At 42.5% G+C, this 17,586-nt stretch overlaps 1 protein-coding gene across 4 annotated transcripts in view; it reads left to right on the top strand.

The window, feature by feature from the left end:
- The first annotated feature begins 2,182 nt into the window (after nucleotides 1–2,182).
- The window catches only part of P4HA1 (prolyl 4-hydroxylase subunit alpha 1), a 29,263-nt gene continuing 13,859 nt past the window's right edge, over nucleotides 2,183–17,586 (top strand). For 2 of the 4 annotated variants that reach the window (XM_083740704.1, XM_083740702.1), the window contains exons 1-9: nucleotides 2,183–2,448; nucleotides 7,349–7,470; nucleotides 8,990–9,086; nucleotides 9,588–9,739; nucleotides 11,006–11,143; nucleotides 12,131–12,373; nucleotides 14,755–14,963; nucleotides 15,108–15,284; nucleotides 17,379–17,449. In XM_083740704.1, coding sequence (XP_083596830.1) covers nucleotides 2,198–2,448; nucleotides 7,349–7,470; nucleotides 8,990–9,086; nucleotides 9,588–9,739; nucleotides 11,006–11,143; nucleotides 12,131–12,373; nucleotides 14,755–14,963; nucleotides 15,108–15,284; nucleotides 17,379–17,449 — 1,460 coding nt within the window. In that variant the 5' untranslated portion in view covers nucleotides 2,183–2,197. The remainder of the gene's footprint in view (nucleotides 2,449–7,348; nucleotides 7,471–8,989; nucleotides 9,087–9,587; nucleotides 9,740–11,005; nucleotides 11,144–12,130; nucleotides 12,374–14,754; nucleotides 14,964–15,107; nucleotides 15,285–17,378; nucleotides 17,450–17,586) is intronic. The other 2 variants (XM_083740705.1, XM_083740703.1) reach the window with 1 other exon arrangement.

The following is a 17,586-nucleotide window of genomic DNA, read 5'->3' as shown; positions in this document are numbered from 1 at the left end:
TAAGGGTGGTGGGAGTTGTTGGTGTTAGTCTGGTAAAAGGAAAAAATATATTAAAATAAAAAGGAGAATTCCCTGGCTGCCTAAGATACAGTTTTTTGGGTGAGTACTCTTTGGTGAGGAAGCCCCAGCAGAGATTTAAAATCACAAAAATGCACCAAAGTAAAGTGTGGAAATATAGGTTGTTAGACCTTTAACCCTTACAAGTTGCTTCCAGAGTTCCCCACTTCCCTTAGCATAGAAAGAGACTACACATTTGGGAAGTTAAAAAATGCTTTACTTACAAACTCTCCAAAGGTCATATTCATGTGCTTTCCCATACAGCACTACAAAACACAGGCAGTTTAACTGAGGTTTTAAAAAGAGGTAAATTATTTGTATAGAAACACAAAGATGGTTTGCTTAAACCAAGTGGTCTAAGCCTGGAGCATCCAGCTTTGACCTCGTCACTTGGTGCAAGTGGGAGAACAAAGGACAGGCTACTCTATGGCTTTAACCCCTTCGTGCATTAATTAGAGTTAAGTATATGAGGCTGATTTATCAGCTACTGTACATGACCTCTATTCCCTTCAAACCATTGTAGCTCTGTGAGGAGAACAGGAGTCTCCTAGCACTGCTTATAAACCTTAAACTACAGTTCTTATGATTCTTTGGGGGAAACCAAGTAGTATCATAGTGCCTTAAAATATAGTGCAGATGTGGACTATATGTGTGAAGTTCTTCCATAAGCTGGGCCCCGCAAATGGCCCTGACCCCAACAACATGCGATTTCCCTCCTACCGCACCACACCATAACATCCAACTGTTGAGTGTGGCTTTCTGAGCAGGGGAAGCCTTTGCATGTAGGGTTCCATGGGAACTGTGACCCCAGTCATTGCTGAGATGTCCCATGCTCAGTGTGAGAATATTGAGGACAGGACCAGCTCCACTGCCACTTCCAGAGTGTGGACCATGTGTGCACATATAATATCTGAAGTAGCTACTGTTGGGCTAAAGGTGGGTCCTGGTCTAAGAATGTTAATGACTACCGTTCTGGGTCATACTATGGGGAACATCCCCGTGGAGCATCCTTCTAAAGGAAAAACAAATACGCCTTTTCGTTATTTAAAAAACCCCAAAGTAAGAGTTGCTTCTGTGTAGTTAAGTCCCACACCGCTCTGGTAACATCAGAAGGAAGGATTTATATGGACTGAGCAAATTACATGGTTTTTACTGTTGTTGTTACAGTGGTACCTCGGGTTATATATGCTTCAGGTTACAGACGCTTCAGGTTACAGACTCCGCTAACCCAGAAATAGTACCTCGGGTTAAGAACTTTGCTTCAGGATGAGAAAAGAAATCACGCAGCAGCGGCGCAGTGGCAGCAGGAGGCCTCATTAGCTAAAGTGGTGCTTCAGGTTAAGAACAGTTTCAGGTTAAGAACGGACCTCCAGAACGAATTAAGTTCTTAACCAGAGGTACCACTGTACTACTACTACTAACACAACCATGAAAGCAAATCTCACAAGGCAGCAGTTACTGCTGGAGTCAGTCCCAATGTAATGTCCTGAATATACAAAACAGGCATTAAGATACCAGCACACCATTATTATTATTATTATTAGGTGCCGATTGTGGGGTGGGTACTCCTCATGCCTGCAAGCTTCGGCAACAGAATGCCAGCCCCTTATTCCAGATTAATTCTAGTTCATCCAGGCTGAACTTTTCGGTGGGGGGGGCGGGAATCCAAAACAAAACCCTGTTGCCAATAACCCATACTTGGCAGTACTGTATCTGAACAACCCACTTACGCTTACGGTATTAATCTTGAGCAACCCTTCACCCCTAGAGCAATGCATGAAACAATGAAATGATCAGTCCGTTTTGAGCTACCCAGTATGCCCTACAGAACACTTTCTTGTCTGCAGAAGCCTGGCGACGTAGGAGCGTTTTCAGCGCTATTGATTAATAATAATAATAATAATAATAATAATAATAATAATAATAATAATAATAATAATAATAATAAATCAAGGCTCTTTTCCCCACGCTTTTCGCCCCGTTATGAAGTATCCACATCCCTGGGCATGTTTCCTCCTGCATAAGGAGCCCCGCTGTGTTTGATGGGCAATTCCGCCGCGCGCGCCCCCTCGGAAAAAAACCCTTTCCCAATTAATTCAAGGCGCTAAGTGTCCCCCAAGAGAAGAGGAGAGAGGAGGGGATGGAGCCGGGTCTCGCGCCTGCGCATTCGCCGGGGGCGCTGCTGCTGTGCCCGGCCTCACGTACAGCTCGGGCGGCCGCTTCCCTGGCCGCGCTCCGAAGGGGCCGCCTCCCAGGGCCGGCGGTGGGCGGGATCCCGGCCCGCATAAGCATTCCGAAAGGGGCCTTGCTGCGTGCAGTCCCGGAGCGGGCGGAGAGGCAGACAGGGCTCAGCAGCGGCAGCAGGAGCAGCTTGGGCGGCTTTCCTCCGAGGTGCGTGCAGGGGCTTTTCTTCCCATTTCCCACCCACTTCCCCCAACTCCTGGTCGCGTGCACGGAAGGGTCTTTTCCCACTCCTTTTCCCACGGGAAGGGAAATAGCTGGCATGCCTGGCTTTGCAGCAGCAGCAGCAGCAACAACCGCAGCAGCTAACTTCCCCATAAAGTATGTCGTACTTTTTATTTTATTTTAGGCATTGATTTTTTTTTAATTTTTAAAACAAAAGCACACAATCCCCACAAGTGTGCTTTTAACAAACGGTCCTCCTTTGTGAGGGACGCAGGTGGCGCTGTGGGTTAAAGCCTCAGCGCCTAGGACTTGCCGATCGAAAGGTCGGCGGTTCGAATCCCTGCGGCGGGGTGCGCTCCCGCTGCTCGGTCCCAGCGCCTGCCAACCTAGCTGTTCGAAAGCACCTCCGGGTGCAAGTAGATAAATAGGGACCGCTTACCAGCGGGAAGGTAAACGGCGTTTCCGTGTGCAGCTCTGGCTCGCCAGAGCAGCGATGTCACGCTGGCCACGTGACCCGGAAGTGTCTCCGGACAGCGCTGGCCCCTGGCCTCTTAAGTGAGATGGGCGCACAACCCCAGAGTCTGTCAAGACTGGCCCGTACGGGCAGGGGTACCTTTACCTTTACCTTTACCTCCTTTGTGGCTACTTTGCTGGGCTCCCCTCTCTGCTTCCCCCACCACCACCAAAGGCATGCTGCCTGAATAAGTCCCCTTTCGCCCTCTTGCTGGGGAATCCGCCCGGCTCCCTTTCCCCCATGCACTTTCTCTTCCCTTTCTTTTAGGCTGCTGATGTGCTATGGACTGAGTGCGATGGACTTGGCACAGGCGCTCTCTGCCCCTCTCCCCTCCCCCCAAAATAAAAATTTAAAAGTCCCTGGAAATATTTGCCTAGTAGCAACTCGCCCAGGGCAGCCCAGTCTTGTCAAAATTCTTGCACAGATCCGCCCACGTCTGTGCCCCAAGGGAAAAATGGGTTTGGGGCTGACGTGGATGTGGGTCTTCCTCCCCCCTCTCCCTCTTCACCCTCAAGATTGCTCCTAAGCCTCTTCAGCAATTGAGCTTCATTTTGCCCTATAATGAGTGGCGTGAGTTTCTTTAATCAGTAGCATATACTGAGAGTAGTATATGAGAGAAACTCGATTCCTTCCTTCCTTCTAGAATCTCCATCTCTGGCTGTTACTCATTGAGCGGATGATATTCATCCAAGTTTGCATGCGGTGCTGCTTCTCCTGATATCGGTGTTCATGCAAGGCCTAACAGTTGAAACTTTTTAAAAAACAAGATACATGACTTAACCAGAGAATAAGTTTTACTTCGCCAAACATGCCTTAGTTTCCAGTTATTTCTTAAGCGTGTTATACAACTTGTCCAGCAGGATTGGTTTGTGCGGAAATTCCTCAGCAAGCAATGGTTACCTCTCTCCCTTTCCCTTTGTAAATTGATCTCTTTGCAAATAAGAGGGTACAAAACTGCAAGAAGGGACTGAAGAGCCAATAAGAAAGAGAGCTGTTTACACAGAAAGTTGACTGTTTCGATAAGGCTCTGGTACTTTCTGTTAGACTTCACTTGGGAAGATTTTTGAGATGAACGAGTGTCATTACGTGAGTGTCGTTACGTGAGTGGGGGAGGGTGAAATACGTGGCAGTAGCATTTTTTCCATCAACCTTTCGCTCGCTTCACAAACTTTTGAAGAGAAGCTATTTACGCTGACTGGTTACTCATGCTTGCTAAGTATGAATAGAATGCATTTCTAAGCAGCTCACACAGACATGAAAAAATCTGAGCTTTGATGTAGGGGATATGCAGAGTCAGGGTTTTTTTGGCTAATTTTATCAGGGACTGTGCTACTTGATCAGCATTCAAATGTTTTTGAGTGTCTGAGGAGTATTGCATCACACTTGGGCCAATCAAAAGTTTGTCGAACTTACTCGAAGTCTAAATATGAGACTTCAGCAGTGAAGTAAAAGTGGGTTTCCTGAAACTCGTGTGGTGTAAGAGGCTTTATGGACAAGAGATCCCGCGTCGACGTACACAAAATTCTCTTAGCAGCCGAGCTGATTTAAATTGCTAGATGCAAGCTGTAAAACTTTTTTCCTTGCATAAAATAATCTAAAAAGACCACCTAGCAAAGGCTGTGCTATGCTCATGCCACCAAATCACTTCCATACTGGAATGGAGTGCAACTCTTGAAACAGTTTTAGATTACAAAGGTAGGTAGGTAGGTGAAAAAGACACTCCGTGTATTCTCTAGTTGAACTGCCCTGGGAGAAGTTTCATGAGAATGAAAGAAGCATGTGAAGAAAACATCAGTGACTGCTTCATCTGAACTCTCTCCTACTCTCCCACAGGCCCTGTATTGGAAGGGTCCTAATCACTTGCTGCATTTTGGTATTTACTTATTTGCAGGTGTGGAGAACCTTGGGCCCTCCAGATGTTACTGAGCTACAGCTCCCATTAGCCCCAGCAAACATGGCCAATGGCCAGAGGGATTACGGGAGTTTTAGTTGTTCCCCCATACCTGACATACTGTGATTACATTAATGTATTTTGATTTGCCTTGTAAGAGTTTTGAAAGGATTTGTACCCTTAAAGTAATCAAGCAATGTTGCAATTTCTGTTTGCAACAGGGGCTTAATCTATTTGGGAGGCCCAGAAAATAAAAATAAAAACCCTACGTAACCCTCATGTGCAGTTTTACAACTACTATGTGTTTTATCCAGCTAAGTTCGATTCAGAGTAGATCATTGAAATTAAAGGACCGAGGTTCGCGTCATGTCTAGTAACTTCAGTGGGTCTACTACTCTGAGTAGGACTAGCATTGGCTACAAACCCTGTATGTTCAGTTTAGAAAAGTTCAAAGTGTGAAGCAGGATGTGAAAGGTCTACTACACACTGTGCTAAAGCAAACACTAATGATGCTCCAAGAATTTTATATTCTCTGCTAATGAATGGGAGGTGTGTTCAGCTTCTAATTGTCCAGTAGCAATGATGGAAATGATTGGGAACATTCCATGCGCTTCATTGTCCAGCTGTTTAATACTGTATGCCTGTGCTGTTCTTAAAAACATGAGTATCCGTTGTATAAGTGTGATGCGGATTCAGATGGGATTTACAGTATATCTGAGACCAAACAATATAACAGACATTTTGACTGATGGTCTATTACTATGAATGCACAAATGTTTCTCCCTGTTTTTTAAAGGGAAGCTTCCAGTGCCCTGACATTCCTGAAATTATTTCATCTCTAAGAGGTGGATAGTTAACGGCAGCGTCAGCTTCCAACTTCAACATAACTGAGGCCTTCTTCTAAATATAAAATACTATTGGGATGTTGTATTACCCTGAAACTGTGCTGCCTGATAAATTATCAGCATACTTATTGCCTGTCACAAATACACTAATGTATTTGTGGGTTTTATTCCTACTTGTGAGGTGATTTTTCACAATGGGTTATGTGATTGAGATTCGCATGAATCCCAGTTTTGTGAAATTACTCTCCAAAAGCCTATTTTCTGTTTGTTTACTGGCATGACAGTAATGCCACCTTACCTTGGAAGGCCACATTATGTGTCCATGTGATTTTCAAACCACTTGGGGATTATAAGCTCACAGACTTGAGTAAAACATTTACTCTGGGGCTGAGGCTGGCTTGCCAGCTGGTTTTCAGCTACCCTTCTGTGCCTCTGTGGATGGAAGACAATTGACCTCTTAGCTTTGTCTTGATGCACAAGCTCAGAAGGGGTATATTAAGGCGGGGATAGTAGGCAGTGGAGAGCTAAGTGCCTGAACCAAGCAAGGGCTCACTAATATTAACCAGGCAAGGATGTGGATGAGCAACACTCACTCATAAAGAGGTTCGGGTAGAGAGAATAAAGGTAAACCAGGGGACATTGACAAAAGCAGTTGGATGGGAATATGGATGTGGTTGACAGGAAGCTATCTAGCCCTAAAGTTCCAGACAGATATGTATTCTAATTAAGAGACTTTCTCATTGTATCTTTCATATTAGTTGGTAGAACTCAACATCTCCTTCCCTCCAGACACTGACATGTTGTTTTTATTCTGTTGGTACCTAAAAGAAAATTTTCAGGAATGGCTTTGCGTGGGTGGGAAAGCATAGCAGCACCCTTCTGGTCTTGAATTGCACATTTAACACAGTTCAGTTGTACCATTTAATGCAATGCAATTGTTGCATTGGAGGTCATCTTGTCCCAACGCCCTGACAAATAGACATTCTGTTGCGGCAACAGAATCACCTCTCCTCTCTGCCTGCTGTGCACTGTTCTGGGGGTTCTGCTTATGCCGCAGAGCCGATTTCAAGGAGGGGGGGCATGGGAGAGGGGGTAAGCTGGCTCCTGTTAGTGGAACAACTTAGTTGAACCCAGCCACCAGGGTCCTTGTCTGGTTATTTCACAACATTTATTTACCACCTGTTTGTAATAAAGCATCAACACTACAGTGCTGAGATTGAACTTGACTTTAAAAAGGATAGAGGCAGTACGTTGCTTTTACCTTTAGCACTCCTAAGATTAAACTCCAGGATGCTTTGGAAACAACCTCCATGCTCTCCTCTTCATTTACAGAAGTAGTGCGAGCACAGCTGGTACCATCAGTAGCTCTGGGAAACGGTTGTTACTCATGTGCGTTAAGTCCTGCAGGGGAGATGACGCTCATTTATGCTTGACATGTTACAAGCCCAGTTTGCTTGGCGACAATCCAGAGGTGCTGTTTGCACATCTGCCAAGAGACTTGGCTGCCCAGGTGGTTTCATGTGTGCACGGTTCTATTAGAAGCATGTAAATGGCTCCTTTGCTTTGTTCTCAAGAGCCTCATAATTGTTAAAACTACGCCGTATTTTTAAAAGTGCTGTTTTATTTCTCTTTCAGGTGTTTGTTAAGGCAAGAGCAGAGCAGTAGAACAATGATGCCCACAAAATCATGTTGCCTTCTAGTCCTCTGTGTTGTGCTTCCCTCTTCATATGCCCATACAGATTTCTTCACTTCCATTGGTGAGAATACTTTTGAGCAGAACTGTTAAGCATTTTTTAAACAATTCAGCAATCATGATGCTGAAGTGGTTCGTTCAGTTGCATTGTTTGTTTATAACATTTATGAGTTGCCCTTCCAAGATCTAGTGAAGACTAAAAGCTAAAATATGGCCAACAATAAAGTCTAAAAATTTAATAAAAATCAGAAAAATGCCCACAGATAACCTTGAAACATGGCAGCAAAAAGTACCCAAGTATCAGTAAATAGGTATTTGAAAGCACTGAAACAGTGCTGTGCTTAGCAAAAGAAGAAGTTAGTAGTACTGAACATTTAGGAGAATAATATTTGTATTTTATTTATGAAACTTTATTAATAATACATACTCATGTATTCAGATCTGCTGGTCATCCACTCAAATTGGTTAAACGTGTAATATGGTTGTATATCTCACCTAACTTAACCTTTCCACTGTATTGGGGGGGAAACCCTTTTGCCTGCCACATGTGGCAATTGTTACAAGTTTACTTGGGTCACGATTCTAGCCTGAAGAGAGGAAGAATTCCTAATAATAATAATAATAATAATAATAATTTATTTATACCCCACCCATCCGGCTGGGTTTCCCCAGCCACTGTGGGCTGCCCCCAACAGCAAATGGCCAACTATACAGTTGCTCTTAGAAATTAGTAGTCCTATTGACTTAAAATAGCAATTCTATTGACTTTTCAAAAGGCAAAGTGGCCCTAGGGAAAGGCAATTTGCACTGTTTGTATAATTGAAAGGAAGATTTTTTTGCATAATAGCTAATAAATGGAATGTGACAAATATTTGACGCTTGAAAACATAATTCCAAACCCAACCCTTCTCAGTTTCCTAAGCCTATTTGAAACTAGTAAATGGCAAGGATATTTCAGTTGGATGTTTGGTTTATGGTGTTATATTCATGATTTGATGTTTTATCAGTTGGGGGGACAACTTGGGTTTCAAAGCGGGGAGGTGACTTGCTTTTCCAGAAGAGTGGGAAGGGGTATGAATCTTCTTACCATCCCAGTATCCACTTCTGAATTCCCTTTTCCTTGGCTATTCATATCAATATTGTGTGCTACAGAAAGCAATTTGGAGAGGAAGGGAATCCTTGATAGCATAAACTTACCAGTAATTCTTAATGTGTTGTAAAACTGCCACTGAGAAACTCTCTAATGTGGAAAAATCACAATCCACAGGGAGAGTATAGAGTGATTTTGCAATATTTGCAAGACATTAGTTCAGAGAAACAGACTGCTGCCTCGCAGCTTACATTCTACTTGAGACATATTGGTTAACTTTCTGACAATATATTCTGATTACATGGCAAAACTAATTAAGAATAGCAGGGAGAAATATTTCCCTTCCACCTTTTTTGTAAGAATTAGAAAGTGTAAAGTAATTGCAAACTCCTTGTGCATTTGGGTTTGTTGGTTGTTGTTGTTTTTTAAAGCATATTGTTAAGATTTTGTAATTGATCATAGACATAATGAGTGGATTAAACTATCTTTTTAGGTCACATGACAGACTTAATTAATACGGAGAAAGACCTGGTGACTTCGCTAAAAGACTATATCAAGGCAGAAGAGAGCAAGCTGGAACAGATTAAGAAGTATGTACAGGCTTTAATATTAATATTTAGTGGGTGACAAAAAATTTGACCCAGTCCAAATAATATATGACTTTTTGTGGGCGGAGGAATATTTGCTATTTCTGCAAAATGTTGGCTGTAAGCCATCCAGAGTTTAAATATGGGCTGTAGATAATAAAAAGAGCTTTACTTCCTTAACTTCAAACCTTTGGAAGAAGTACAGAAATGTATGTATGTATAAATAAATGTACATTATTTATTCAGTTTATTAGTCACTTGATACACAGGGAATCTCCAAGTGACTTGCAACATTTAGAATGTAGAGAAGAAACTATTAAAAACTAGTCGCATTATGAGCTAGCTTTGAAAATCTGTGCTTTTTATTTATCTTTAGACCGTGCAATTTATTTATCTTTTAGATCATGAAACAATACAAGGTATCTGATGTCAATTCACAACATTAATGTTGGCACACGGAAAGTGACTTAGTAAAAATATTTAGGTTGCATTTTGTCTCTCTAGATGGGCAGAGAAACTGGATAAGCTGACAGACACTGCAACGAAAGACCCAGAGGGGTTCTTGGGACATCCTGTGAATGCATTCAAATTGATGAAGCGACTTAACACAGAGTGGAGCGAGCTGGAGAACCTAGTCCTGAAGGATATGTCTGATGGTAGGCTTTTTAAAAGCCATTGTGAAAGCTCACTTTCATGCTGAGAGCTGTGTGGGTAGTGGATAATTCAGTGAGCGGTGGGCCAGAAAATCCCTGGTTTCCGTTCTCTTTAGCCACTTTAGTCTCCTAAAAGGTCAATAATTTCATACTGAGGAGATCTGAAATCTCAGTGAGATTTGGGATTTTGTGTCAGCAGTAACTCATCTTAGTGTTGTGGTATCTGCTAGAAGCCAGAAGTCTTTGTGGAGAATAGGAATAGAGTTTCAACACTGTGCTGTGTGTTTTTATGACATGAGTGAGAGGAGGGGAAAACCAAAAATCCAGGTGTAATTCACTTCTGCACCACCTTGTTTGTTACCCAGGTGAGGGGGCCACCTTTTAAATAAACCACGGAACCAAGGAAACTAATTCAAGTCCAGTATCCAGGAGAGACCCAGTATTTATTAAAACTATTGCCTTGCCAGCCTAGCTGCTCAGCTGCTAGTTGGAAGGATTGCCCCGTGGTATATCAGAGCAAAGCTTATATAGGCGACTAACACACAGCACACAGAGTCCTCAAAGCATCTTTAAACATCCTCCTACATACATCAAGAAAGGTTACAGGTCATTGTATGTAAAATACCCATAGCTTCATATTGGTATCTTTAACCCTACAATTACCTTGGAATGGCCCAAATATGCCCAGGCCATTTGGTCTCAAATGTCACACTTCTATCACCGTTGCCCTAGCAACCAGGCCTTCAATGGGCTGTGTGTGTATGTATGTGTGTACACACACACACACACACACAGACACACACACAAAGGTTTACTTGATTTTTTTGCTGTATTCAGAGATGTAAAGGGGCAGCTGATGGGTAATATTATCAGTTATTGAGGGATGTTATCTAGAGATTAATTGAGAACATAAGCAGCAATGGGTTCATCTTGGACATATCTTATAAGGGGAGTGGGAAGCTGGTTTTGGAAAATTGTATTAAATTGAATTAATTCGGCAAGATTTGTAATGATTTGGAAAATCAATTACAATAATTGGCACAAAAAAGGTAATCAAGGAGATGCCAGATTTCACCCTGGTGCTTCACCTCATGCCTTATTCTCCCTGCTCCTTCCTTCACACATACACACACCCTAATTTCAAGCATCCTTCACCACATGCTCTATTTCCCTGCTTCTTCCTTCAAACCCATACACACACCCTGATTTCAAGCATCCCTCACCACACTTGAGAATTCTATGATTCTAAGAGCTTCTTTCTTTCTTTAGGGTTCATTTCCAACATGACTATTCAACGCCAGTATTTCCCAAATGATGAAGATCAGACTGGTGCTGCCAAAGCTCTCTTACGGCTCCAGGATACGTATAATTTGGATACAGACACTATATCGAGGGGAAATCTCCCAGGTAAAATTTTTGTAATTTTTGTAAGTATATGGGGAAAGACTGTTAAGAAAACGACTTTGCAGAAGCCAATTGAGGGTGTGGGTGATTAGGGAGGGAGAGTTTGTTTCACATACCGTATTAAAACATGGTTTGTTGCTAAAAGACTGAACCTTACGTCCACCTGTACCTCTATTTTCCTTCCTCTTCCCCTCTGCTTGCATGTTTTTTTTTTAATTACTGGCTTACTCTTTCACTCAAACCATAGCTATGATTTGTGTTCAACTTCCAAATCACTGCAGAGGGCAGGCAGTTAAAGTCTATATTACTCCCATGCCAGGATCTCAATCTAGATTAGGTCCCCTGCAACTTGTATTGTCAAAAAAAGGTCCATTAAAATTGTTTAGGCAGTACATATTGCAGGTTCTGGATTGTGAAACAGTAGGAGACAAAACGTTACAGCCCCTCTTTAACACCCTTCTAGGGTCCAAATCCAGATTTGGCCCTTAGTGCCTGCTTTTTGCATTGGACCGTGGCAAACACTGCTATTGGAGCAATTGGGATTAGTTTCCCACAGTACAAATAGCAATAGTGTGTTGTTGTTGACTGAAAGTGTGAGGTGCCCCACCTGTGTTTGACTCTTTTACCCTGCACATTACCTCTGAGGGCAGGGGAAGGCAGATTCCACACCCTAGGACTTAGGAAACACAACAGTTTAGTAGGGCACACTCTCTGGACTGATTGTTTTGGTGGTCTTTAGGATCCCTATCTAAAAACCACTATCATTATAACATTAATGATAAATACACTAATTTACAGTAAATTGCAGCCTATACAAAAATTAAGTAGCTATAGTTAGCACAAATTTTGCGCAACTTTTGTTCTTTCCGTCATCGGCTTTGTAAGGTGTCATTAATCACATAATAAAAATAGAAAAATGCAGCTTCAGAAGAAGAAATGATTCAGTAATGCAACCTTGATTCAACATTATTGGCTTCTTGTTTCCTACAGGAGTGAAACATAAGACATTTCTAACAGCTGAGGATTGCTTTGAGCTGGGCAAGATTGCATACACGGAAGCAGACTACTACCACACTGAACTGTGGATGGAGCAAGCTCTAAAACAGCTGGATGACGGAGAGGTTTCTCCTTCCATTGGCAAGGTTTCTGTCCTGGACTACTTGAGTTATGCTGTGTACCAGCAGGGAGATCTGGAGAAAGCTGTGATGCTTACCAAGCGTCTTCTTGAGTTAGGTATGTTAAAGAACTTGTATATTTCCTGTGGGTTGCAATAACTAATTTTGTGCACTAATTTTGCTGTGCACCGAAGATCTGTTTGCTGATTAGTGCTATTTTTGCTTCCTGTCTCCTCCCCTCCCCCCTTTTCTCTTGGAAGGTTTGGAGATCTTCCTGAGCAGTGTGGGATGGGAGGGGGCTTCTGAAGGAGAGAGCAATTGCTACCAAAACAGGCTTTGTCCCTGCAATTTGTTAACTTAAGGGAGTCCATGGAAGGATTTCCCATTCCCTCTCGTCTCTCCAGTGAGGTCTTGAAGAGGTACAAATGGCTGCAGGTGGGGAGTGGGAAACTTGCCTTCCTTTTTTTAAGGTTAATTTATCTCGGGGTTAAAGCCATTGTTGCGAACTTCTTAAATAGTAAGGTAAAGTAAAGGGACCCCTGACCATTAGGTCCAGTCGCGGACGCCTCTGGGGTTACGGTGCTCATCTCACTTTATTGGCTGAGGGAGCCGGCGTACAGCTTCCGGGTCGTGTGGCCAGCATGACTAAGCCGCTTCTGACGAACCAGAGCAGCGCACGGAAATGCTGTTTACCTTCCCGCCGGAGCGGTACCTATTTATCTACTTGCACTTTGATGTGCTCTCGAACTGCTAGGTTGGCAGGAGAGGGACCGAACAACGGGAGTTCACCCCGTTGCAGCGATTCGAACCGCCGACCTTCTGATCGGCAAGTCCTAGGCTCTGTGGTTTAACCCACAGCGCCACCCACGTCCCCTCTTAAATAGTAGTTGTCTTCAAAACAATAGCTTTTCCTAGTGCCAACAGCAGTGGCGTTCTGTATTGGGCAACCGGGAGCAAGATAATCCGGCTCTGCTTCCATTAGCTGATAGCTTTTGTGCATTCAAAACAAGTCTGAACATAAATCAGATCAATTCTGAATAGGTGAGGATTGCATGCATCTGTATGCTCCTGATGGCACAAACAGGAATGCAGCAGGGCTTAGAAGCCTCCCTGCAGGCTGCTGCTCCTGTTTGCTCTCCCCATTTTTTTCAGACTGAGGCTGCAAGCCCCCCAATAGACCCATTTCAGAGTGTCATTGCAATTCTGGAAGGGACTAATGTATTCTCATTGGAATCTGATTCAGATGTAGGGAGGCTTCCAAAAGCCAATCACCCCATGTCAGTTCCTGCTCAAGCACAAGTTTTAGATTCCACATCTTCTATTCTAATTTATATTGCTACTATTGGTTTATATGCGCAAAGACTTATTTACCCAGGCGTTTAGCCATTAATTAATCTATGGCTTGCTAAAGCTGGGGTGGGGGAGGGCCTGTTATTATGATTATTTTATTATCTTGTCTGATACTATGATTTTTATTACGTTTTATTATTAATGCTCTGTAATGTGTTCTTAATATTGTACACTGTCCTGAGATCTTTTGATAAAAGGTGGTATATAAACTGAATAAATAATAATAATAATACTTTATTCTTTGCTTAGGATTGTAAAAAAACCAAGTGACACATCTCTTAACGTTCATTCTGATAGTAGCAACTTCTGTTTTTCTAGCATCTTTTCCTAAAACACCCGGATTGCCACGTTGGCCTGCAATACATTCTTGTTATGCTATCATAAAATACTTGTTGGAAATGGTGCATTATTCATGCAAGGCTTTGTAAATGTATATCTGTTATTGCATCGTGCTTTATGAGTAGGATCAGGTCTTTACTTCTGCTTGTTGTTGTTGTAAACTTTCAGAGGTAGCATATCTGGTTACAGTTTCACAAAAAGCGTATCTGCTGGATACGCTTTTTGTGAAACTGTAACACTACACTAGCACAGACAAGGCTAGAAATGTAGTTGATGTGCTACCCTCTATTTGATGTTGGATACAAGAATAGCCAATGGCCAGGGGTGATGGGAGTCCAACAGCGATGGGACGTCACCACATATGCTACCTCTGAAAGTTTACAACAACAACAAAAAGGACCAAAGCAGACATGAAGATTGAGGTGAAAATCTCAACAGAAAACATCTAGAGCTCAACAAAGATTTTTCCTAGTAGTTTAAAATTTGTACAAGCATAGCTGTAGTACAGCCCTAGTTTACAAGGATTGGAGCAATTTAAAGAAGCAAGTTCGTTCTGAGTTGTTTCATGGAAAGATTCACAACTGCTGTGAAAATACCACTCTGTCAATCATTTGTTTCTTTGACTTAGGAACTTGTCTCTTTAATGAGAATACACAACTAAAACAGCTGGCAGAATTCGAGTGAGTTAGATGTTGGCAATATTCAGATTTAAGCGTATGCTTAAAAAGAAAATGAAAGTTAACCATGAAAAGCAAGTTTGTTGAACGGTTTGCCTTTCACAAGGGGGCTCATTTCTTTCTTTTCCAATAGATTCAGAACACCAGAGAGCTAATGGCAATATGAAATACTTCGAGTACATCATGGAAAAAGAAAAAGAAAAAGAAGCAAACAAGTCTATTTCCCAAACCGATGGACAGACTGAAAAGGAAAACAAAACTCAGAAAAGAGGACCTTCCAAAGATTACCTTCCAGAGAGACAGAAGTATGAAATGCTGTGCCGCGGGGAGGGTCTCAAAATGGTAATTAACATCTTTTATGTACAGTTTATAAAAATGGCTTTAAAATAGATGGTGAAAATCTGCTGGTTCAGCTAGATAGCTATATCGCTTCAGATATTTATGCATTTGTTTACAAACTTTTTTTGAACATTTTGCTTCTTGCAGACCCCAAGAAGACAAAAGAAGCTTTTTTGCCGCTATTACGATGGGAATGGGAATCCCAGGTACATACTGGGCCCTGTTAAACAAGAGGATGAATGGGACCGCCCTCGGATTGTTCGCTTTGTTGAAATAATCTCTGACGAAGAAATAGAAACGGTCAAAGAGCTTGCAAAACCGAGGGTAAATAAAGAATCTCCATCTGTCCATGATAACTTTAACGATGCTACAAATGCATGAGCTCTCCCGGCCAGCCTTGTTTTCATGACGGCATGCTTTGCTTTGGATAAGTAATAAAATATTCCATCTGCATGATATTAAGAACTGACACATTAGAATAACTCCGTGTTAGAGCACATGCTGCAACATACGGAATTCCTTGTTCAATCCCTGGCATTTTAAGGCTTTTAAAAAGGATTGTTTTTAAAAGTTCATTTAAAATAAAAGGTGAGCCACTGGCTATCAAAGTTGGCAGTACCAGGTTAGGTTGATAAACAGTCTGACCTAACTTCCTCTGCAGGTCTCAGCAATTAAGCTGGGGAGGCCTTTTTGTGGCTGGCTGTGAAAGACAATCCTGAAAAACTATAGTGCGGGACTTCACAATCTTTGCAGCATGCATGAACTGCCTCTGGATAGAAATAACTCCTTTGAATTAATATACTACTACCACTACTCTTTTAATGGTTTAATTCTATTTGCAAAGTCCATTAGAAGTATTGATTCAGCTGCAGTTGTAAGTGACAATACCTACGATGGTAGATCACAAGCTTTCTTGTTACTCTGCAATTATGAAGTTAAAACATAGTGTGTAAGCCGAATGGAGTTTCACTTAGCCCAAGTTTGCACGTGGCCATTTTGCATATAGTCTGGACTCCCAAATAAACTTAAGGGAAGACAAGAGTTTTAAGTGTAGGATTGAGTGCAGGGCATAGTTTCTCAACCATCCACCCAGTGCAGATTTTCATTCTTTTAAAAACGGCCCCAACGATGGCCTTTCCTTGGAAAAATAGAAAACTTATGACTGATCCATTTTAGACCTATATGTAAAATCTTGTTTATACTTTGAATGTGGACACGATTAATTATTTGGTTTGGTTTTTAGGAAAAGATGACTTATTCCCCCAGGTCAAATAGTTTGGCAAAAGATTTTCTCAGCCATGGCACAAAGCTCCCCCCACAAGCCTAGTCACCAGGGTGTGTCTGTCCCCTTGGTCAAAAGATTGATTTCAGGCACCCCATCTGAGAAATGAGAAGTTGTGCCTATTAGATGCAAGTGCCTTCAGGGGTGACCTCTCATCTTCTAGAGGAGGAGATGCCTGCTGTGTTGAAAGAGCATGTGCGTCTCTCATGCGCTGTTTTTGCCTCGTCAGCACCAGTCCATCAACAATTTGTGAATAGGTGCTGCCTTGGCTGGTAGAAGCATGTGAGTTGCAAGCTTTTTTTTAACCTAACTCGCACCGTCTCTTTGGGAAAGGAGAGGTTGTTCCTTGTTGCCTTGATCAGAGGGGTGCTTAAGAGGTAAGTGGCACACGCCAGCACTCTGTAACTCTTCCCCACTTCAGATTAGGAGTACCAGTACCCATCACTGCTTCTTCCCACGCAGGTGGGCATTCCTCCTTTTAACAAAATGACTATTCAAGAGCTGCCTGCCTGGTAAGAAGCGTGGTCACATCTTGCATTTCAAAGCTGTATCAGCCCCTGGGAAACAGTCTAGAGTGAAGCCAGATGTGAGTTGTTTGTAGACCAGCTCGGTTCAGTATACCTGATCCAACAAAAAACTTCATAGAGATGCATAACCTATGGCGCACATAGGTTGCTTGACTACAACTCCCATCATCCATGATCATTGGCCATGCTGGCTGCAACTGATGAGACTTGGGAGTCCAGCAACATCTGGCGGACCACAGGTTCCCCATCCCTGTAGGTATGTCAGATACCTACAGTAAGCTATCCTGTTTGGTCATAATTGTACAAGCCAAGCTGATAAATTCCTGAAACCAAAGTAAAAAGCTGGGTATAAGGCTATTGGGAGTGCCCTGTTGCTCCAAGCTAGTTGAAGGTGAGTCGCGTTCTTACACGTTACAAAAAGAGAAGTACCTGCTTGGTAATGGGTCTCCTCCATACAGTATTGTGCATGATATTGTACTGTTGCTATGCATAGCTATGAGAACCAACCTACTTTAGCCTGTGCTCCATAATTGGGTTCTGAATGGTCGGATTGATGTGATGCAATAATATACATTGTAATGCAACTATTCTGATTGGTTCGCTTCACAGCTGAGGCGAGCCACCATTTCAAACCCCATAACAGGCGTTTTGGAGACTGCACATTACAGAATTAGCAAAAGGTAAGATTTCACTTGCCGTATATTCTTTCCCTTTAATGAGTGCCTCTGTGGTGCTCATTAGGGGAGAAAACGACCAGAAAACACAAGAGTTTGATTATTATTTTTCTGGTCCATTTCTTTGCTCTCTGCAGATATTG

This window comes from Podarcis gaigeae, assembly GCF_964106915.1.
Source record: "Podarcis gaigeae genome assembly, chromosome: 5".
Taxonomy (NCBI): Eukaryota; Metazoa; Chordata; class Lepidosauria; order Squamata; family Lacertidae; genus Podarcis; species Podarcis gaigeae.
Note: the sequence above shows the minus strand (reverse complement) of the source record. Positions and strands in the feature narration are given on the sequence as shown.